The 24,898-nt window shown below is 36.9% G+C and overlaps 1 protein-coding gene across 2 annotated transcripts in view; it reads right to left on the bottom strand.

Moving 5' to 3' along the window:
* Positions 1-125: 125 nt before the first annotated feature.
* Positions 126-24,898, bottom strand: part of LOC142344720 (uncharacterized) — a 69,946-nt gene continuing 45,173 nt past the window's right edge. Inside the window, exon 6 of one of the 2 annotated variants that reach the window (XM_075396595.1) lies at positions 126-2,891. In XM_075396595.1, coding sequence (XP_075252710.1) covers positions 2,856-2,891 — 36 coding nt within the window. In that variant the 3' untranslated portion in view covers positions 126-2,855. Of the gene's footprint in view, positions 2,892-12,235; positions 12,311-24,898 lie in introns of those variants that run through there. The other variant, XM_075396596.1, reaches the window with a different exon arrangement.

Genomic DNA, 24,898 nt, shown 5'->3' with positions numbered 1-24,898 from the left:
ACTTTTTGCTTTCGGCTCTTTTTAATTCAAGTTAGGTTTCGGTGCTTTCTAAAGTCGACTCTTTATAACGTCGGCTCTCTTGCACGTAACCAGCCGCCATAAGAGAGTTACTGATAAAAAAACAGTTTGAAATGAAAATTGTATTTCGAAGGAAATCACAATTCTTGGTATGGTCTGCAACAATGGAAAGCAACTTGATTGGGCTTTCTCTGGTTGCACCATACAATAGTAGTAACACCTGCACACTCAAACAGCTTACAAACTCCACCAATCAGAAATCATCCGGCACTTACACTAACATCGGCAGAAAACACAATTTTCAAGGTTAAACACACGAGAAATGTTAGCCTCAATTGAATTGGACATTGTTAAAACGAATTCTTATCTTTTACCGCTAAATAAGGCTTCCAATTAAAGATTCTGTTAAATCTCTTAAAATTGATAAAGTTAATTTAATAAACAAAAATATCAATGCAAAAATAATTATTTCGTCCAGTCAATTTTTCTGAACTAAAATTCAGTTCATGGTAAGGGAACATCAATTTCAAATAACTCTTATTTGGTGAAAGAACTAGTGGAGAGATTATGAGCGAGGCTAGCAATTCTGCAGTTATCAACTGCTTCAAAATGTAGCACCTTTTGGTTTGTTTGAAAGCCACGAAAAGCAGCAGCAGATTTTTTTTTTTTGCAATCAATCCAATAAAGGCAAAAAGTGAAGAAGAGTTAGGTTTGAGCTGATAAAATATTAGCATCGCCAAAACTGCACCACTTTTCAACACTGAAATGGATAATTTTGATCAATTAAAACAATTAAAACCCAGGTAGTAGTAGTACTTGTAGTATTCAATTTTGATTGGATGGTTAAAACAATTAGTTTTGTGGTTGTTTATTAATAATTATTTACTTCGGTTGATAGCTATAACGTTGCTGCTGTTATTGTTTCTATTTGTTGTTACGTTAGCACACACACTGACATTAATTTTGAGTATTATAAGTCATCATAGTAACTAGTAGTAGTATTTGTGGTTATTGGTGGATGGTAAGGACACGATTATGAGAACCCGTTTGAACAAATTTGAAGAACTGGATTGAATTAGCTCCAAAGAAAGTGAACAAGCTCCAATCCCAGCAACAAGTGTGAGCATCGGATTAGGATAAGTAAAACAGTTTGAAGAGGTCACTGAGAATTTTGTATTTTCTCGCTCTGCCAAATTAGAAATTAAAAATATTCGTCACAACACCGTTTCCAAATAATGAAGGGAAAAAGACGTCATTACTCATCAAACAATGCTCAAATTCTCACCTTAGATAGGAATGAGAATCAGCTAGAAATTGAAATATGGGACAAAAATCAGCAACAGTAATTTTTTCTGTTTGTTAAAAAATATTAACTCTTCTAGCTGTAAACTCATTAACAATCAATTCAACCAAATTAAGAACAAATTAAACCGCATCGTCACAAACAGCACAAACACTGAACTAATTAGTTGGTTATATATATAAAAAAAATTAAACAATTTATCACAAAAACTCTTAAGATATGACTTGACTTCTCTTTAATTCGATTTTTCATCTGTACAACACACTGTAGTTGTTAGCAATTGAGTAGTAGCAATAACTACCACTAACACCAACACTAACACTTAATAAGATCAATCTTTTACACTAGCACAGTAACTCTAATTTATATCTACGCACTCAAAGGATGGTTCAATTAATTATTTTTTTGACATTTTGAACAAATTTTTGGTATTTTTTTTCAAATTACACTATTACATTTAAAACTTAAAGTGGTTAGTTCACATTCTTCAGAAAGATTAGTAAACAGCTGCATGTTTTTGGGAGAAAGTGTTGCAATGAGGGGGTGTTTTGGAGAAAGTTAGGAGTCGAGGGGCGAGGGTAGTGGGTTTGATAAGGCAATACACCAGGTGAAGGGGTAAGACGGTAAAAATACAACCGCAAATTTTAGTACAATGAAACATTATTTCGCGTCGCATTGCGTATAATCATTCTTCTCGAAAAAAGTTTTATCATTGCAGACATCACTAAATTGAGTAGAGGAGTAACGAACTAAGTACGATTTTTGGGTTCGAAGGGTAAGGGTGTGAAGTTAAATTTTAAACACGATCACCAGTAGAGTAAAGTTAGTGAGGTAGGATGGCGAGGGTGTTCCTCAGATAATGCTGGGGTTGTCCTCAACACAGCATGCACATGAAATATATGTTAATGAATACTACAGACGTGACGTGAAAATTTTGACAGAATGGCAAGTGAGTATTTTTTTTAACAAGTGCACGCTAAAAATCTAGATAGTTTTCTCGCTTTTTGGAATAACGTGGATAAAACAAATCAATATATCTGAACTGGTAACAACTAATTTCAAAATACTCAGGAAACTTCTAACGAATTAATATTAAAACAAACGTAACTGATTAAAAACTATATCGTTTCCTGAGTACTTCATTTTAGTACTATCGTGATCGACAATGCTAGTTAGTCATCAAACTGATTTTGGTCGGGTTAACATGAGCATAGCTTAGTCTCTTGTTCTGTTCTTGGACACAGATCTGAAAATTACCACACTTCAAAAAGTGTAAAATTCAAATTGGACATTTGGGAATTCATTTGTTGATTATAATACAATTCTTCACAATGAGATGTTGGTAAAAGTCAGCTGACGGATTTGTTGTTATTTTGTAGAGCAATGTTTTTTTGCTGTCAAATACTGATGGTGCACAATTGATTGATTGATTAATGAATTGGTTGACGAAGACTATGTACAATTTGAGTAGTTCTATTTCCATCCAAGTTGGTCAATTGAAATCTTCAAAACTGAGCTCGGTAGTAGTCACTTTCTACATCACTGCCACATCGTTGAAGTTGACAAATCCCTAAAATACAGTAAATTTAGTTGGTCCTTAATTATCCAAAAGAAACTATGAAAAATTATCAGATTAAAACACCAACTAAAGTAACAGAAATTGAGGTGAAACCAAAAATTATGCCAGCTTCAACTCTATACACAAACAAGAAGGCTTGCTAATACTGTGCATAGCACTATGTTCTCAGATTACTATTAAAAAACATCATTAAATTTATGTTATGGGAGAAAGCAGCAGTGTTTTTATTCGTAAAAAATTTGTTTCACGGTGTTCATGAAATTTAAGTTATGTGTGTGTGTATGTGTGTGTGAGGGGGGGGGGGGGGGGGGGGGGGGCGTCGAGGTACGGCATTCGAAACAAACGAATTTTGCCGCCCTTTTATCATTGGCTCCTTGCGGAGAACTGCCTTTCTCCTTTGGTTTGGAGGGGGATTTTAAAATCCCCTCCCCAAAAAAAACATTCACTGAACAAAGTTAAACCTCGCAATTCAACACACTCTGTATTCATAGTGCATCGAAAAGCGTCAATTTGATTACGAAACAGCTACAAAACAATCCAAAATACTTGTCTAACACAAAAAAACTGTATGCCATAATTTAGAAAAAAAAATTCTATCTAATTAGAAAATCTTGGTTCATAAACGATTATTGATATCAGTTCAACCCATGCAACCACCCATGCAATCACACTCGTTTCTTCGAGGAAAAAATTGTTTGAGGTAAAACTTCCTGTTCTGGGCAATCACATTTCACCCGCCACTGAGTTACAGCTAGTATGATAAATCATTAAATTTTGAGCTCCCCACTCATTGGGTGAGTCAAAAACTTATCAGTATAGATTATCCCAGCTCATGAATTACACACTATTCAAGGCCGACTCGCCTCTTAACTTCTGCAACAAAGATTCAAAGAGTTGCTCCCTCATAAGTCTCAATAATCTCGCGTCGCTTGCAAGGAGCATGATTGAAGACCCCCGAACTGCTGTAACACAGACTGATTGAGATAACCTACTGAAGGTTACCGACAACCCCGCTGGCTGCAAACTTCTGTTATCAGCCAGCGAAGCAATTTGTGTGAGGTTCTCACAAACTGTCTCTCAAAACCCTAAGGCATGCTTGGTCCCAAGAGGTGTCTGACAACAAAACTCCAAGAATACTGTCAAAGGTTGCACGCTGAACCGAATCAAATTTTCGAAGCATTTTATTTGATTCGTCCGAAGGAGAATTGCATCGCAAAGATTAAACCATTTTGGGAGCACCAAGGCAAATACGCAAAATAACAAGAGCACATTGAGGATCGTCTACATATGCTATATTGTCTAGAAGTTCCTCTAATTTTTTAACGCGTTTGAGTAAACAAGAGGAAACAGAAGCATCAGATCCTATAGCAGCTCCTAAATATTAACTCCATCTACACAGTTTCTCTTGATCAAACTGTCAACTTTCGTCATGCGTTCGATTGACCATAACTCGCACTTATCCTTCCTGAGTTCTAAACCAAATTATTCTCCTGATTCTGAGAGACTTTCTAACGCCTTACAAAGTTCGATCTCGCTTCCTGAAATAATTCCGTCATCGAGAAACCAGCATTGCTGCGAGAGATTCGGTAATTTCCTTTCGATTTTGTCAAAAAGAGGCCAGATGGCCAATGAAAACAAAAGTGGACCAAGTGGATTAACTTATATTATTATATTATACTATATTACACTTATATTGTTATATTATATTATAATTATAACTTATATTATACTAGGCATCAAAACTTCTGTTGAGCCGAGGAGATGACTGCGCTTCACTGAATTAAATGCGTTTCTAAATCAATTTGGAGTATGCCAACATTTTTTACTATCTTCATTCTTTCAAAGGTTATTTTTGTGGCATTCACTATGCTCTCGACACCTCCCCTGACAGCAACTCCCAACTGCTTTGCACCAAGCAACTCAACCGCCTCGATGGCTGGTTCTTTTGCAATGCACTTGTGAACAAGGCGCCGATTAACTTCACCCACAGCAATAGGTCTAATTCCGGTTTTTTTATTCAATGCTGTTAATGTAGCACTACAAAAAGCTTGAGCCACGAAGGTTGGGAGCTGGCCCCTGCTGGCCAAGTTCACTAGTTTGGTTAGGAATTCATTGCTCGCTTGGATTGATCAGAAATTGAACAATTGATTGCGTGGAGAAGATGCTCTGGGTACATATTGGACGGCCCAGCTGCTGTGAAATTTGAAAAAGACTGGAGCTGCAAAAGGACCCTTCTTTCATCGAATTGATAAGCTTCGCAGCTATAGTCTTCCATCGGCTCAAGAATTTCGTTTTCCTCTGTATGCAGTTTTTTGAGTTCAATGAGGGTTTTTCTGTTGTCGGGTGCTATTCCGTCCAATGATAAAATCTTTACCGCATGACCAAACTGTCCCTGAAGACAAAGTGTTTTCGCTCGGGAGGCAAGCGCTTCCATTGTGCTGTTGCTTTTATTTTTTGCTTGCTTCATTGAAGCCGCTTCGTACCAAAGGGCAGTATACTCACCCGATCTCCAGCGCTCAAATCTATTTATCATTGAGTTTTTCTGCTGCTGCTTATGTTTTTTACCCCCTCCGTTTGAAGCACGCAAAACACATTTGCTAACTGCGAAAAACTTCTTCCAGTTATCAATACATTCAGGATTCGAGATGCAATCTTCTATGATTGACGTAATAACCCCGGACCATGGCATACGAAACTTCACGGGGATATAGCGGATCGTTGGAATATTTTTACTACAAATAGTTTTCAAATCTGGTTAATCACTTGGATTGTCACTGGGGCCTGATGAGCCACTTCCCAGTGTTGCAGAGTGAACCAACTCGTCTATGCGGTCCGAAAGATCTTTCGGTATCTTTTTCACTGTTGAGTGAATTGTGAATACGCCCAAATTGATTTCGAGCACACCCATTCATCGTAGTTTCGACCCCACTGCAAGTACCTCACCTTGGACCTGACCAAGTCGTGCTCCAAGACGGAGACTTTATATAGGTTATCTTTTCTGTCGGGATAAAAAAGGATAGTTCCAACTGGAATCAGGAAACGAGATATGTCGTCGTTTATTGTCAGTTCACTTATCTGCTGTGTTAAACCAGTTGAGGTGTCTGACATAACGTTTTTTAATGAACTGCTAGTGGTTTGTTCCTGTGAGTAACTTTTGACGGGAGACATAGAAACTGGCACTTTTTCAATGATATTCTAAGAAAATTGAGTAGGGGGGATGAATTGTTGATTATATCGTGATTTGCTTCAAACTGGACCAGATCTTTAGCTCTTAGGTTGTATTTCAGGGTCAAAACGCGATAACGATTCAACAAACAAACCGCTCCAAGAATCGTATGTTTCGATGACCTGAAAGGCGGCAAGGAGGAGGGGGGGGGGGGGGCTGAGGGTGGGCTGTAAAGTTTGGATTCAACCGGTTTTGACGACCTTCCTCGGCCTCAACTCGATAGTGTAGATAATCTCCCTTCACACATCCACCCAAAAATGTAATTTCAAAGACAAAATAAGGAAGGGGTTAAGATGGGTCTTAGAGATGCAGAATGTACAAAATTTGTTTTAAAAGATAGTCTATTCAGAAAGTTGTCGATAAATCCAGAGCACGTGCTGTTAGAGTTAGCAAATGTAGTATGGTCTTTCTCTCAAAAGTTGGTTGATTCATGAATTCACACTCTAGCTGCAGATAGCATTGAAGGGACACTAAAGATCTGAAGGAGAAGAAATGAAAAATTATTGTCTACCTTACTTTTAGCCTCAGAATTTTCAAATGAAATCAAAAACCTAGCCGGCAAATTGCCGGGAAACAGCTGCCGTTGATAAGCTTGACGAACATCGGGATTGAAGTTTCAAGAAAGCGTTCTTATTTGGTGAGCAGTTTCAGTCAGATCCTAAAACTACTTAATTCAGCTTCTAAAGCAAACGCTATTAAGTTTAATTATAAAATCAGCTAGCAATCGCTTCAATGAACTTCGATAACCTAATACACTATGAGTTAATGAGCGGGCTTTATCGTTTATCCCGTTTCTTTCGATTTTACTATTTTGACATTGACCGTATTGCGCAATTCAAAGTGCAATGCATGAAAGAACTTAAAATCCATTCAGTTGAAACAGTGAGTGAGGTTAGTCAGGAGTCAAACCTTAGAACCGTGACTTACGAAAGCTAAGTTAAAAAAGGAGAGCACCTAAATAATACCCCTTGAGATGCTGACGACGGCTAATAAACATACACAAATAATTACCAGAGAACAGCCGCCATTGATCCCCATTTGGGATGTAGACAAACATTTAGAAAATAATTCCTTTTGCTACAACTACTAACGTGCGAGCTAATTTGATTGGATATTGTATTTAGACACTCCTGTTTCTTAACGAGAGGATACAGAGACGATCATCAAAACAAATAACATTAAAACCGGCAAGTACTGATTAGAAAAAGGTTCAAAAACCATATGGTTTATATGGTTATCCCGTTTCCAATGTTGATTTTGTTTTTCAATACTGACTTCGTTTCTGAGCACAATGAGACAAGCAAAACTAGCCTAGAGTAAAAAAAATTCGGTCGAAATATTAAATCATAACATGACTAACGCCGGGCGAATTGCTTAAACAACTGGCGAGTTGTTGGATTCGGTAGCAGCCAGCTGGGGCCTGGAAGGAATGCTATCATTAGGATGGGGCTGGTGGTTAAGCGATGTGGGAGGGGGGGTTCGAGCCTCGGGAAATGGGGGTAAGATGGCAAGGGGGGGTGGGTTGGAAGGGCTGGACGACATGTGGGGGGGCTCAAATGAGGTAGAGGAGGGTTGACGGGCGGGGTTGGGGGTTCTTCTTCAGATTAGGAACCACCGTTCACACAATGAAATTGTCTCAGAAAAATTTCGGTAACTGCATACTTAGACTAGTCAGGCATAAGGGCTAAAGAGAGCTGCTCAGTCACTCGCTCAGGTTACCCGTTCATCCAGTTTGATGACCAAAAGATGAACACCAGACAAAAAATCGGTCAAGCAAAAATTGCGTTTAATAGACCACAAGACTACTATAAATGCTGCAAACTTCGTTTGAATGCTATTGAAAAGTTGTCAATCAAGGTTGATATAAGAAGTTTTGTCGGCGGAGAATTAAATAGGAGCGCAGTAATAACCTGCCAAGATGACGGCTGCTTCTGAAAACTGAAAATTTTCTGAACTAGTAAATTGGGCCGTCATGAGAATACCACCTTCTCTAACGAAAAATGAGGTGAAACGAAAAACTATGCCAGCTTAAACACTCTAGACAAACAAGAAGGCTCTCATGATACTGTGCATAGCAAAATGTTCTCAGATTATTATTAAAAAAACATCTCATGTTTTGAGAAAATGCATGTTTTCACGGTGTTCATGAAATTTGAGTGTGTGTGTGTGTATGTGTGTGCTCATGTGTTTGTGTATGTGTGCGGTGGGGTGGGGGGGGGCAAGCGTCGAGGTATGGCATTCAAACATAACAAATTTTGTCGCTCTTTTATTGGCTCCTTGCGGAGAATTGCCTTTCTCCTTTGTTGAGGGGATTTTAAAATCCCCCCAAAAAACATTCAATGAAAATTAAATCTGGCAAATCAACACACTCTGTATTCACAGTGCATCAAAAACCGTCAATTTGATTACGAAACAGCTACAAAACAATCCAAAATACTTGTGTAACATTAAAAAACTATATGCAATAATATATCTTTCTCTCAAAAGTTAGTTGACTCACGAATTCACACTCTAGCTGAAGATATCATTGAAAGGCTACTAAAGATCTGACGACAGGGGGTTCAAGTGAGGTGGAGGATGATTGACGGGCGGGGTTGAGGGTTCTTCCTCAGATTAGAAACCACCTTTCACAGAAATATTATGTCTCGAAAAGTTTCGGTAACTGCATACTTAGACTAGTCAGACGTAATGGTTAAAGAGAGCTGTTCAGCCATTTAATTACCTCTGGTCGGTTACCCGTAGTTCCAGATTGCGGGCAAAAAGATGAGAAAACCGGACAAAAAATCGGTCAAGCAGAAATTGCGAATAATAGACAAGACTACTTAAATTGCTGCGAGCTTCGTTTGAGAGCTATCAAAAAGTTGTAGATCAAGGTTGAAACAAAAACTTTTGTCGACGAAGAAAATAAAAGGAGCGCAAAAATAGCCTGCCAAGATGACGTCTGCTGAAAGTTGAAATTTTTCTGAACTAGTAAACGCGGCTGTCATGAGAACCCCAACTTTTCTAAAGAAAACGTAACCGGCATAATAACAAAAAATAGCCACCATTGACCCCAATTGGTAGTTCGGGATTGCAACAGATAAAACTAGACAAGCCTTTTTATCTAAGTGTCCAGCAGAAGTCTAATTTTTTAAATTTTAAACCAACTGTTTTTGCATGTGTGCGAGCGTCGAGGCACGCATTTCAAACAGACAAATTTTGCCGCTCTTTCATTATTGGCTCCTTGCGGAGAACTGCCTTTCTCCTTTGTTCGGGGATTTTAAAATCCCCCCAAAAAATAATCAATTAAAAAAATTCAATCTCGCAAATCAACACACTCTGTATTCACAGTGCATCGAAAAGCGTCAAATTGATTACAAAACAGCTACAAAACAATCCAAAAAACTTGTCTAACACACTAAAAAGTTATATGCAATAATATATAGTTCAAAAGTTAGTTGATTCAAGAATTCACACTCTAGCTGACGATATCATTGAAAAACTACTAAAGATCTGATGAAGAGGGTTCAAGTGAGGTGGAGGATTGACGGGCGGGCTTGTGGGGTTTTCTTCAGATTAGGAACCACCTTTCACACAATAAACTTGTCTCAAAATAGTTTCGTTAAATGCACACTTAGTGACTAGTCAGGCTTAAGGGTTAAAGAGAGCCACTAAGCCACTTAATGACCTCCGGTGGGTTACCCGTTCATCCAATTTGAGAATGAAAAGATAAAAGACCAGACAAAAAATGGGTCAAGCAAAAATTACGTAAAGACCACAAGACTACTATAATAGCTGCAAACTTCGTTTGAGAGCTTTTGAAAAGTTGTCAATCAAGGTTGATACAAAAACTTTTTTCGGCAAAGAAAAAAATAGGAGCGCAGTAATAACCTTCCAAGATGACGGCTGCTCCTGAAAACTGAAAAATATTTTTGAGTAAGTAAAGGGCGCCGTCATGAGAATCCCACCTTTTATAAAGAAAACATAACCGATATAATAACAAAAAATAGCCACCATTGACCCCAATTGGTAGTTCGGGATTGCAACAGATAAAACTAGACAAGCATTTTTATCTAAGTGTCCAGCAGAAGTCTAATTTTGTAAAGTTTAAGCTAGATTACACAACTATACTAAATCCCGCTTCTAAACGGAGGTCTTTTAAGCTTATAACAGATACCAAAAGCAAAAGTGCTAATGGGCATTGATAACCTAATGAACAACAACTTAATGATCGGGCTTTTTGATTTTGTGTACTGACCTTAACCGTATTCACCAAATTGCGTAATTAACAATTCATTACAGTGAAAAGTTGGTAAAAACTGGCTGACGGATTCGTTACTTTGTAAAGCAATGTTTTTCTGCTGTCAAGTACTGATGGTGCACAATTGATTGATTGATTGACGAATTGGTTGACGAAGAGTATGTACAACTTGAGTGGTTCCATTTCAATCTATGTTGGTCATATGAAATCTTCAAAACTGAGCTCGGTAGCAGTCATTTTTCTACATCAATTCCACATCGTTTAAATTGACAAATCCCTAAAATCCGGTAAATTCAGTTGCTCCTTAATTATAAATTATCCAAAACTATAAAATTATCAAATTCAAACACTAACTAAAGTCACAGAAATTGAGGTGAAATGAAAAACTATACCAGCTTCACAACTTCACTCTCTACACAAATAAGAAGGCTTGCATGAACTGTGCATAGCACAATGTCCTCAGATTACTATTAAAAAACATCTTATTAAATTTTTATCTTGGGTGAATGCAGCAGTGTTTTTATTCGTAAAAAACTTATTTAACGGTGTTTACGAAATTTAAGTGTGTGTGCGTGCGCTTCTGTTTTTGCATGTGTGCGAGCGTCGAGGCACGCATTTCAAACAGACAAATTTTGCCCCTCTTTCATTATTGGCTCCTTGCGGAGAAATGCCTTTCTCCTTTGTTGGGGGATTTTAAAATCCCCCCAAAAAATACTCAATTAAAAAAATTCAATCTCGCAAATCAACACACTCTGTATTCACAGTGCATCGAAAAGCGTCAAATTGATTACAAAACAGCTACAAAACAATCCAAAATACTTGTCTAACACATTAAAAAATTATATGCAATAATATATCTTTCAAAAGTTAGTTGATTCATGAATTCACACTTTTGCTGACGATATCATTGAAAAACTACTAAAGATCTGATGACAGGGGAGTTCAAGTGAGGTGGAGGATTGACGGGCGCGCTTGTGGGGTTTTCTTCAGATTAGGAACCACCTTTCACACAATAAACTTGTCTCAAAATAGTTTCGTTAACTGCATACTTAGAGACTAGTCAGGCTTAAGTGTTAAAGAGAGCTACTAAGCCACTTAATGACCTCCGGTCGGTTACCCGTTCATCCAATTTGAGAATGAAAAGATAAAAGACCAGACAAAAAATGGGTCAAGCAAAAATTACGTAAAGACCACAAGACTACTATAATAGCTGCAAACTTCGTTTGAGAGCTTTTGAAAAGTTGTCAATCAAGGTTGATTCAAAAACTTTTGTCGCCAAAAAAAGGAGCGCAGTAAAAACCTTACAAGATGACGGCTGCTCCTGAAAACTGAAAAAAATTTTTGAGTAAGTAAAGGGCGCCGTCATGAGAATCTCACCTTTTATAAAGAAAACATAACCGATATAATAACAAAAAATAGCCACCATTGACCCCAATTGGTAGTTCGGGATTGCAACAGATAAAACTAGACAAGCCTTTTTATCTAATTGTCCAGCAGAAGTCTAATTTTGTAAAGTTTAAGCTAGATTACACAACTATACTAAATCCCGCTTCTAAACGGAGGTCTTTTAAGCTTATAACAGATACCAAAAGCAAAAGTGCTAATGGGTATTGATAACCTAATGAACAACAACTTAATGATCGGGCTTTTTGATTTTGTGTACTGAATTTAACCGTATTCACCAAATTGCGTAATTAACAAATCTTCACAGTGAAATGTTGGTAAAAACTAGCTGACGGATTCGTTATTTTGTAAAACAATGTTTTTTCTGCTGTCAAGTACTGATGGTGCACAATTGATTGATTGACGAATTGGTTGACGAAGAGTATGTACAACTTGAGTGGTTCCATTTCAATCTATGTTGGTCATATGAAATCTTCAAAACTGAGCTCGGTAGCAGTCATTTTTCTACATCAATTCCACATCGTTTAAATTGACAAATCCCTAAAATCCGGTAAATTCAGTTGCTCCTTAATTATAAATTATCCAAAGCAAACTATAAAAATGTCAAATTCAAACACTAACTAAAGTCACAGAAATTGAGGTGAAATGAAAAACTATACCAGCTTCACAACTTCACTCTCTACACAAATAAGAAGGCTTGCATGAACTGTGCATAGCACAATGTCCTCAGATTACTATTTAAAAAAATTTGTTTCACGGTGTTTATGAAAATGAAGTTTGAGTGTGTGTGCTTGTGTGTGTGTGGGGGAAAGCGTTGAGGTAGGGCATTTAAAACAAACAAATTTTGCCGCTCTTTTATTATTGGCTCCTTGCGGAGAACTGCCTTTCTCCTTTGTTGGGGGGATTTTAAAATCCCCCCATAAAAACAATCAATGAATAAAAAAAACTCGCAAATCAACACATTATGTATTCACAGTGCAACGAAAAGCGTCAATTTGATTACGAAACAGCTACAAAACAATCCAAAATACTTGTGTAACACATTACAAAATTATATGCAATAATATATCTTTCTCTCAAAAGTTAGTTGACTCATGAATTTACACTCTAGCTGATGATATTATTGAAAGGCTACTAAAGATCTGACGACAGGGGGGTTCAAGTGAGGTGGAGGAGGATTGTCCAGGGGGTTTGTGGGGGGGGGGGTTCTTCAGATTAGGAATCACCTTTAACACAATGAACTTGTCTCAAAATAGTTTCGGTAACTGCATACTTAGAGACTAGTCAAGCGTAAGGGTTAAAGAGAGCTACTAAGCTTCTTAATGACCTCCGGCCGGTTACCCGTTCATCCAATTTGAGAATGAAAATGTAAAAAGACCAAACAAAAATGGGTCAAGCAAAAATTACGTATAAAAGATTACAAGACTACTAATATAGCTGCGAACTTGAAACAAAATAGTTGGAACAAAAACTTTTGTCGGCAAAGAAAAAAAATAAAAGCGCAGTAATAACCTTCCAAGATGACGGCTGCTCCTAAAAATTGAAAAAATTTTTTGAGTTAGTAAATGGCGCCGTCATGAGAATCCCACCTTTTCCAAAGAAAACATAACCGACATAATAACAAAAAAAGCCACCATTGACCCCAATTGGTAGTTCGGGATTGCAACAGATAAAACTAGACAAGCCTTTTTATCTAAGTGTCCAGCATAAGTCTAATTTTGTACAGTTTACGCTAGATTACACAACTATACTAAATCCTGTTTCTAAAATGAAGTCTCTAAAATAAAATAATTCAGAAAAGCACTTAGAAAAACCATATACAAAACTCGATAACATAAAATTTTGACAGCAATTAAAATAAAAAGAATCTAGATATTTCGCTTTGCTTCAAACAGTGAAATTCTAGGAAAATCGCTCAGTGAAATTCTAGGGTCAGGAGCTTCGAACATAATATCCATTAATCTCGGTCAATTCGCTCTCAAACGATCGATCAGCGAGAGGTTATCTTTGGTAGCAGTCAGTTGGCGCGTAGGGAGTTAGCCTTAGGGGGATGAGCGCAGTGGTGAGGCGGGGGGGGGGGGGAGGGGTCGGGAAGGCTGAACAAGAGTGGGTCCAAAACACCAGGTGGAGAAGCGTAGACGGCGAGTGTGGGAGGGGATCGAACTTCTAAGAATATTAACTACTATTCACGAAATGAAAATGTCTCCTCAAAACAGTTTCGGCGAAACGCATACGTACAGACTAGTAGGGCGTAGGGCTCTAAAAAAGCTGCTCAGCCACTTAATGCCCTCTGGGCTTAAACTGTTATCCCGTTTTTGAGGAGAAAAAGTCAAATGTGCAAAATCGGTCAAGCGAAAAATCGCATATGAAAAGCCACAAGACGGACATAACGAGAGCAATTAAAAAGATACCACATAAGTTGGTAGTATGAGATTTTGGGATGCTCTCAAAAAAATTCCAAAATCATCCACAAAAACCATACAGGCACAAATTTCTCCAAGTTTCAAAAAATGTCGGACAATCATAGAAAAACGGGATTGATCACAGTCGTCAGTTAGATTGATCACAGTCGTCCATTATTTTTAAAAATGGCAAATAATTTTTTAAAATAGGTTTTTGTAAATAGGGCTGAACTAGAAAACAAATAATCGAACAATTGCCAAGCTGTAAGAACTTCTGGAGCACATGGCAGCAAATGGTTAATAATTTTCTAGAAAAAGGGACGATTTTGGGCATATCTTTTGGGAAAATCACAGCATTTGCAAATTGCTACTTCGGGAAGCTTTCAAAAGCATGAGAGTGTTACTAGCAGTAATACGTAAACTTCAAACCTCTGAAATCATCCGATAAAGTCCTAAAATGCTAACAGTTAGCTAATTGTCTTTGTCGGAATAAATGTATAGAGCCCCAGGGATGGGACATTGCCAAGATTTCTTTCAGCTTTCAATAGACAACTTATTGAGCTCTAATTCTAGGTTGGAAATTTTGTAGAAAGTAGCTGACCTGCAGAGACTAATACCGGCTAAATCAACACGAGTGTGAATCGCTCCAAGTACGTGTTTCACAGTATAATAATAATAATAAATTGTTTTCGGAACAGAAACAAAAAAATGTGTATATTTTTTACACTTTTTGTATACACACTTACTGAACCGACCCTAGTCGAGGCCAAAAGTTTATCTTGTAAGATCTTACAAGATTCTTGCAAAAAAAGTTTATCTTACAAGATCTTGCAAGAAAAAGTTTATCTTGTAAGATTCTTGCAAGAAAAAGTTTATCTTGTAAGATTCTTGCAAATACATAAACCAGTTTAAAAAAGCTGGAATATGAAACAACTATCCAACCAAAAGCACAATTGCTATAAACTGAGTGAATAGACTTGCAAAGCAAGTGTAACGTATGACTTTTTCAAAGGTACAACACGATGGCTTTCCTTATAACTTTTTTGCGGGAATTTCCTTAGTTCTTTTTAACGTTTTTGCGATCAATGGAGGGCTAGATATAACCGAAAAAAGGTTTTACTTGAAGCAAAATTGTCCGAAACAGCAAAGAAGGCAGGTTATCAAAAAAATACTTAGAGGCCACTATAGTCGTAGAAGTTAAAATTTTGTTTTTTTTTCTGTTAGATTTTTTGATAGCATATATCATCCGACCATGCTTCAAAAAATCCGGCGGTGATATTTTTTAGTTGATGTGTATAATTTAGCGTGGTAACTCGAGATTTGTCAGAAAAAAAATAGTTTTTGAAAAGTTTCAGTAAAAGTTTCAGTCTTTTTTTAAAATGACAAGGAATCCTGTCTTTCCTCAGCTTTCTTTTCAAGGTTGTTGTTGCATTCAAACAGAAAATGCAATAGAGGGCAATATGTGTTTGAAAGAAAGTTCTGCTTGAAAATGAGACTGTTCGAAACAACAAAGAAGGCAGATTATCAGGAAAAAAAACTATTACTGGCCCGATGGGCGTAGAAGCGTAGAAGTTGTTATTTCTTTTGTGTTAGTTTGTATAAGATAACAAATATCATCTGACCATGCTTCAAAAAATCTGACGTTTATAGTTTTTATAAGTCACAGTGTATAATTTTGCGAGAAAACTCGCAATTTTGTCAGAAAAAATTTAGTTTTTGAAAAGTTTGAGTGAAATTTTTTGATTTTATTTTTAAATGACAACGAACCTTGTCTTTCCTCAGCCTTATTTTCAAGGTTGTTGCATTCAAACAGAACATGCAATAGAGGGCAAGATGTGTTCGAAAGAAAGTTCTGCTTGAAAATAAAACTGTTTGAAACAACAAAGAAGTCAGATTATCAGAAAAAAAACTATTACTGGCCCGATAGGCGTAGAAGCGTAGAAGTTGTTATTTCTTTTGTGTTAATTTGTATAAGATAACAAATATCATCTGACCATGCTTCAAAAAATCTGACGTTTATAGTTTTTATAAGTCACAGTGTATAATTTTGCAAGAAAACTCGCAATTTTGTCAGAAAAAATTTAGTTTTTGAAAAGTTTGAGTGAAATTTTTTGATTTTATTTTTAAATGACAACGAACCTTGTCTTTCCTCAGCCTTATTTTCAAGGTTGTTGCATTCAAACAGAACATGCAATAGAGGGCAAGATGTGTTCGAAAGAAAGTTCTGCTTGAAAATAAAACTGTTTGAAACAACAAAGAAGGCAGATTATCAGAAAAAAAACTATTACTGGCCCGATGGGCGTAGAAGCGTAGAAGTTGTTATTTCTTTTGTGTTAATTTGTATAAGATAACAAATATCATCTGACCATGCTTCAAAAAATCTGACGTTCATAGTTTTTATAAGTCACAGTGTATAATTTTGCGAGATAACTCGCAATTTATCAGAAAAAATTTAGTTTTTGAAAAGTTTGAGTGAAATTTTTTGCTTTTATTTTTAAAAGACAACGAACCTTGTCTTTTCTCAGCTTTCTTTTCAGAGTTGTTGCAGTCAAACAGAACTTGCAATAGAGGGCCAGATGTAGCCAAACAAAACTTTTGCTTGAAAATAAAACTGTTCGAAACAACAAAGAAGGCAGATTTTCAGAAAAAAAAATATTACTGGCCCGATAGGCTTAGAAGCGTAGAAGTTGTTATTTCTCTTGTGTTAGTTTGTTTAAGATAACAAATATTAACTGACCATGCTTCAAAAAAATCTGGCGTTGATAGTTTTACAATTCAGTGTGTATAATTTCGCGAGATAACTCGCAATTTGTCAGAAAAAATTAGTTTTTGAAAAGTTTGATTGAAATTTTTTGTTTTTTTTTTAAATAACAACGAACCTTGTCTTTTCTCAGCTTTCTTTTCACAGAACTCAACATGCAATAGAGGGCAAAATGTAGCCAAAGAAAGGCTTTGCTTGAAAATAATATTGTTCGAAACAACCAAGAAGGCAGATTATCAGAAAAAACTATTATTGGCCCGATGGGCGTAGAAGCGTAGAAGTTGTTAATTTTTTGTGTTAGTTTGTTTAAGATAATAAATATCATCCAACCATGCTTCAAAAAATGTGGCGTTGATAATTTTTATAAGTCAGTGCGTACAATTTTGCGAGATAACTCGCAATTTGTCAGAAAAACATTAGTTTTTGAAAAAATTGAGTGAAATTTTTTGCTTTTTCTTTAAATGACAACGAACCTTGTCTTTTCTCAGCTTTCTTTTTTTACAACACAACATGCAATAGAGGGCAAGATAAAGCCAAAGAAAAGCTTTGCTTGAAAATAAAACTGTTCGAAACAACAAAGAAGGCAGATTATCAGAAAAAAAACACTTATTGGCCCGATGGGCGTAGAAGCCTAGAAATTGTTATTTCTTTTGTGTTAGTTTGTTTAAGATAACAAATATCATCTGACCATGCTTCAAAAAATCTGGCGTTGATAGTTTTTATAATTCAGTGTGTATAATTTTGCAAGATAACTCGCAATTTGTCAGAAAAAATTAGTTTTTGAAAAGTTTGAGAGAAATTTTTTGTTTTTTTTTTAAATGACAACGAACCTTGTCTTTTCTCAGCTTTCTTTTCACAGAACTCAACATGCAATAGAGGGCAAGATGTAGCCAAAAAAGCTTTGCTTGAAAATAAATGTGTGCGAAACAACAGAGAAGGCAGGTTATCAGAAAAAACTATTATTGGCCCGATGGACGTAGAGGCGTAGAAGTTGTTATTTTTTTGTGTTAGTTTGTTTAAGATAACAAATATCATCTGACCATGCTTCAAAAAATCTGGCGTTGATAGTTTTTATAAGTCAGTGTATATAATTTTGCGAGATAACTCGCAATTTGTCAGAAAAAAATTAACTTTTGAAAAGTTTGAGTGAAATTTTTTGTTTTTTTTTTAAGAGACAACGAACCTTGTCTTTTCTCAGCTTTCTTTTCACAGTTGTTGCAGTCAAAAAGACTATGCAATAGAGGGCAAGATTTAGCCGAAAGAAAACCTTGCTTGAAAAAAAACTGCTCGAAACAACAAAGAAGGCAGATTATCAGGAAAAACACTTATTGGACCGATGGGCGTAGAAGCGTATAAGTTGTTTTTTTTGCGTTAGTTTGTTTAAGATAACAAATATTTCGGCATATTTACTTCAATCAACTCATCTCATAATTACAAGGGTTACAAATATGTATTGCATTTAGTACAAAAAGAAATAAATTTTGTTTTTTGCTGTCAACCTTTAATTTTGTCCAATAGTTTTCTTAAATTCCATTAAACTTCGACGTGTATTTGCCCTCATGATGCGTGTTTATTCCTTTTATTCAATCAAGGTGTACCTAAAATTGCCTACGGTGTCACATGAAGATAATTTACGGTTGTGTTTGTTCAGTTGAACATGTGGTTTTTCAGGTAATTTTTAAAGTGTTTTATAGAAACACTGAAAAACTTTAGAAACTGTCTGTTTTTGAGGATATAACAGTAATATTATGCACCAATTTGTTTTCCAACGTTTGAAGGTTCTACCGGCAGTGCAGTTTTGTATCATTGGCATCAATATAAAGGCCTCATAATTAATTTATTGTAAGAAACCTGGAAAATTTTACAAAATTTTATCCTAGATTTTTCTTGTTCTTTTATCTAGTTCTGCCTTATAAGTCAACTGATGATTTAAAGTTATATTGTTTCAGCACTAATTTAGCACGAAAATCTACTACTGTGATCAGTTTTTACGGAAACCGTTACAAAAGGAAGGAAATTGTTCGGAACTTAAAAATTGTGAGCAAAAAATTAGATAGGAAGAGAAACTCCTTACCTTATAACTTTTTATTTAAGAAATCAAAACGTACTTTCAATAGCGCAAAACAACGCTCATTTTACCAGCTTGCCAACAATATTATGAAAAAGTAGTTTAAAGTGAGATAAAAGCTTTTTTTTTGCCAATATTTGCCTAAAATATCTAAAAATTGACCTCAATTTGCAACTCATTGCTTAATACTTTTTTACAGACAGCGAATACCCCGTATTACTACAGCAAATTATTTAGCTCATTTTATGCGGATTCTGAAAATGTAATATACTAATATGCTTTTCATGCAATTTATTAACAAAATTTTGCTTTGAGCGGGTCGTACTTTTGCCCAAAATATGGTAAAAAAACGTTTTTTTAAAGTTTAGCAGTTGAATAACTTTTTATCTAGCCTTTGTTACCAAGATTACTATAGCTCATTTTAAAGCTTATTTTACGCTCGTTAAGACTATTGCAAAGTTTTTTCGAAAAAAATGCATCATTATGGCTTAATTTAGCGTTTTTTTGGGGATACCAAATTTCGAGGAATTCGACCTCTCAGTGCTCAAAATCGTAAAATTAAAATTTCAGATTCACTGGACAAATGTTATATAGTTGTAAAGCCTATTATCTCCTGAGTTCAGAACAGTTTTTATTTTTTCAAACAATGCTCTCGTTGAGGAGATATTAGTGTTTTTGTGACCTATACCTTGAAAAATTCGAATTCCGGTCCCTTTTAGTCTGGGGCACGTGTCGGTACGCGGAAACACGGCAGCGAATCTGTCAGCATCGAATCTGTCAGCATCGAATCTGTTAGCATCGAATCTGCTGTCAGCATCGAATCTGTCAGCATCGAAACTTCAGCATCGAAGCTGGAATCGCGCATCCGTTCCTTATTTCAGATTATAATCATTGTACCGTTCATTATAATCATTGTACCGTTCATTTCAGATTAATTGGTTATACACGAAGTGTTAAGAGGCACACTAGATAAACACAAAGAGTTGTTCGCTTTGCTGACTACATCTAATGGCAGCACAGTGAGTATTGTTAGGTATTATTATCATTAAATTCAGCATCGAGCACATGGTTCCGGGTCTTAATCTAGGTCGATGTACCCACTCCTCACTGAGCTTTATTTCGCGATCAGCTGATGGAAAACTGATGTTATATATATGGTTTTAAAGCTGGTTTCATGACGGTTCTAACAAGCTAGGTCCCGTTGCGATTGGTACAGTAGTTTGGTAGATATTAAAGATTTCAGGTCGTGTACCCCGAAAAAGTGAGGTATGCCATGTGCTCGATCGTTAATAACTTTTTACATAGCTGTTGTATTTGGCCCAAATTTTGATATGATGTATATCATTATGTCTATTAACTATCCCAATAGGTCCGATCACGTTGCGTTTTAATTTCGCTGAAAAATTCATCATTGAGGACATGGTATACGGTCGGGCCATAGGTCGATGTACCCACTCCTCACTGAGCTTTATTTCGCGATCAGCTGATGGAAAAGTGATGTTATATATATGGTTTTAAAGCTGGTTTCATGACGGTTCTAACAAGCTAGGTCCCGTTGCGATTGGTTCAGTAGTTTGGTAGATATTAAAGATTTCAGGTCGTGTACCCCGAAAAAGTGAGGTATGCCATGTGCTCGATCGTTAATAACTTTTTACATAGCTGTTGTATTTGGCCCAAATTTTGATATGATGTATATTATTATGTCTATTAACTATCCCAATAGGTCCGATCACGTTGCGTTTTAATTTCGCTGAAAAATTCATCATTGAGGACATGGTATGCGGTGGGTCCGTAGGTCGATGTACCTACCGCTCATCGGGCTTTATTTCACGATCAGCTGATGGAAAAGTGATGTTATATATATGGTTTTGAAGCTGGTTTCATGACGGTTCTAACAAGCTAGGTCCCGTTGCGATTGGTACAGTAGTTTGGTAGATATTAAAGATTTCAGGTCGTGTACCCCGAAAAAGTGAGGTATGCCATGTGCTCGATCGTTAATAACTTTTTACCTAGCTGTTGTATTTGGCCCAAATTTTGATATGATGTATATTATTATGTCTGTTAACTATCCCAATAGGTCCGATCAAGTTGCGTTCAAATTTCGCCAAAAAGTTTAGGATCGAGCACATGGTACCCACGGGGCGGGGGCAGGTGACGATTTACCATCTGCACCCTGCAATTCGATTTGCGATGTATTCTGTTTCACATCGCGGATCTTTTCCGTTTGTGCCCCCCCCAGTACGTTATGCTCCCCCCAGTGACAGAGCACGTGTCACTACATAGTAAATCATCATGTAAAAATATTGCACGTCTGGGGGTTGCAAATAATATGCACCCAGTAAGCTGGGGGGGGGGGGGGGCACAAACGGAAAAGATCCCACATCGCCCCCTCAAGAGTATGTCAATTCCAATCAAAAATGATAATTAGTATCGAAGTCTAATCATTTGAGAGGGTTCCAGAATTTATTCAATTGTCAAGTAGAGATAGTTAAAATAGCGTCTCTACATTCTTTGATATTTCATGCAAAGTTGTCATTTTCAGAGTTTTTGTTTTGAAATGAGTCAACCCGCAAAGAAAAGATCAAGTCGTGTTCTCGAAAAAGTTGCTGCTGCAAGTGCATCCACAGAAGACATATCTTTGCCAAAAGACTGGCGCTTCATTTTTTTTTTTGCGATTGATCGCACGTTTTCGTTAATTGAAGCCGATTGCAAAAGATGGCCGGAGGGCATGAGCAATTCGGAAAAATTGTCTCTCACAGTTGGCGATGAACTTACCATAAAATGTGGTGTCGGGTATGATGACCCTCAACTTGGAGTCTATAGAGTTCAGGGACAGGAAAAATATTTGACCCGAATCATGAAGCAAGCATATAATTTGCGAATGGGCGGCCATGATGCAAGCAAGATAAATTGTCTCGAGTTGTTAGAGCAGCATGTTAAAAACGATGAGACTGTAGGGTCCCAAGTATCCGTACAGGTTGACCCCAAGAAAAAAGGTCCGAAGTCACGCAAGGATGTTGAACTTCCGGTTGAGGGCAACCAAGATAACGATAATATACCTGATCTTCCGGAAGTTGATGGAGAAACTGTTCGCCAGATTCTGAATACGGCTGAGAATCCTGGTCCTAGTGGCGCTCAAAATCAAGAGCCGCAAATTTGGATGCCCGATATGTTTGAGGTATAATGTTATTGATCGTATAAAATACGCTAAGTGCTCTGTAAGGGACACTTAGCAATTTTTTTTCGGTTTTTGATATGGTGAAAGTCATTAGGTATATTGCTGTTGGTGCTTAGGACTTCAATCACAGTGCAGAGCTGAAAGGGGATGTCCTTATTGTTTTGGGTTTACTTTTTGCAATATAGGAAACCTTATAATTGATTTTGCTAATAGAACAAATGATTTTGCAAAGCGCTCTGAAACAATAACAGTTGGGAAAATATTAGTTTTCACTCTGGACTTTATTAATTTTTTTGAAGGAGTTTCCAAGAGAGGAGTTTCGGCACCTAATGACGCAGTTGGCTCTCCGCCTTGAGGCCAGTAACCGAGCTTTGAACATGTTCATGAATTTTACAAAAAAAGCCATGGACGAGATAAACAGGTTGCATCAGAACTCAACGCCGAATCAAGGTAATGAAGTTGTGGAGGCTGAAATTGAAGATAATGAGGTGACTGAGGAACGAATAGTGTGGAATAGTAGAAACCTGTTTTCGCTCGGGGGTGCTACTTATCGTGAAAGGGCGATGAACATCGCTAACTGGTTGTGGTCGGAAGAAGAACGGATAAAGTTTTGCGTGGAACCAAAAAAAATGCTTGTGGGTGAGCGTGAACCCGCCGATGACGAACGAACGGAGCTGTTGCGCGTAGTGATGGAAAAAATTATGAAAAACGACTTCAATGAGGAAAGTTATAGATCAATCTTAAAACATGTAAATCAGCAGGGAATTGATTTGGTCAAAAGGAAGAGACGCTCAGAGCAGAAAGAGAATACTCCTCCTGTATCTCAAGAACCCATTGCCTAAATGAGGCGGTTTCTTCAAATCTGATTCATTTTGCGCAGTGTAAAAGAATTTTTTGCTCTGTAAGGGACAAAAAATTCAATTAGACTGAAATTTTTTTGTACTATTCGGACCTTGAACGCAACTGACCTTTGATCAAAATAAAGATAATAGATTCAAAAATTGGCTCTTACCATACTTGAAATGAAATATCGGCCCTAATTTCACAAATTAACCTAATTTTGAGTTTACAGCTTGAATAGTTTTGTTCAGCTGAACTCGATTCTTTGACTATTTGTTCCGTTGCTTTGTGTTTCATGTATTGTTTTAGTTTTTCATCTTTTGCCAGTGCAGTTTGGTTTATCTTGTTAATAGTACACGCTCTGAGAGAAACACAGTTTTGGTTCTCGCTAGGTTTTTTCTCAACTAATGCTTCCATAGCATCTTTAGAGTTCTCAATTAAAAAGCAAACTGGCATTTTTTGAACTAATATTATTTTCAGAGTTTTGTTTGAACAATCAGTTGATATCAATTTGGAGCTTAAGTATGGATGATTCTAATCAAATTCCTCCTTGTGATGGCAACGATATCTCAGCTCTGGGCATAGTAGGCCACCAGCAAAGCATGGTGTCAGGTGACACTGACCAGGTTAATTGATAAGTTTTGTTTGTAATTTTTTTTGCTAATGCACTAAGAAATTTACCTTATCCTGATTTCTCAACAAGTATGAACATCAACATAAGGGGCTGTTCTTAAGTTACAATGCTCTCCAAGAGCACGTGAGATTGATTCTAAAGCGTTTCGAGTGTTCAAAAACATTTGTTTTCTCTTCAATTCCTTTTTTAATAGCGTTATTTTTTCAGCCGGAGAAGGGCTGCAGTTATGCTGACTGTCTGTCGGCGTTGAGGGGTGTAGAGGAGGCCTTAAGGAGAAGCAATAAGACTGAAGTCCTCGCTTGTAACCAAATGTTGAAAATTGCAAGGAGTCTCCGTAAAATTGTTAGTTTTCGATTTTATGAAAACGGTTTCAGATTTTAGAATTATATATTTTTTCGTGTTTAAGAACACTAAAGAAGCCGAACGAAGACGTAAAGAAGCCAATCAAACACTTATTTATAAGAACAAAAATCTGCTGGCATTTGCAGGGAGAAGAGACGATTACTTACTAGAGAGCAACGTATTAAAACTTGTTGGTTCGCACAAAGGTCAACAATTGAAGGTCGAGAAATGGCCTCAGAGGAAGATGAAAAGTTTTTCAGAGGTAGCTATCTTTCTGGTGTCTATGTGAGAACTAATAGGAAACAGTTGGAGTAGGACTCATTGAAAAAGTTGTTGTTTTAGAGGCAGTAAATCGGTTTTGTGGTGACAGTTTGTATGCTCTACGCCGGGTCAAAGACGCAGCAAACGCCCTTGGTTGGAGAGAGCGTAATGAAGCTATATACGCTGCTCGTAGATCTCAAGAGCCTTGTACTTCTAACACGCCGCCCTAAATTAGTAGAAAATGTAGCGCCATTTTCACGCTCTGAAAGGGACGTGATTTGGTTTGAGATGAAACTGAACTTACCGCTCGCTATAAGTCCTGACTTACAATTGATGTTCTTTCCTATGGTTCATTTTGCTGCGTGATTTAGCGTCTCCTCTTTCTGTATTTTTGTAGTTGTGTGTTTTAATTCCTTTGATAATATTGATATCAGTTGAAAATGAAAACAATACACGCTCTGAAAGGGACGTGAAGAATATATCAGGTTAATTTTGCGAAAGCTAGAAGTAAGTGTTTGCCTGCAATTCGTAGCTGTGTTCGACTTATACTTATGTACTTTAAGAAAAATCAAAGGTCTCTGAATGTTTTTTCGCCAAGTGGGACATTTTTCAAAACCCTTATTCGATGTTTCAGTTGCTTCT

Source organism: Convolutriloba macropyga, chromosome 8 (genome assembly GCF_964194025.1).
Source record: "Convolutriloba macropyga chromosome 8, txConMacr16.3, whole genome shotgun sequence".
NCBI lineage: Eukaryota > Metazoa > Xenacoelomorpha > Acoela > Convolutidae > Convolutriloba > Convolutriloba macropyga.
This window is presented reverse-complemented; position numbering and strand designations above follow the sequence as displayed.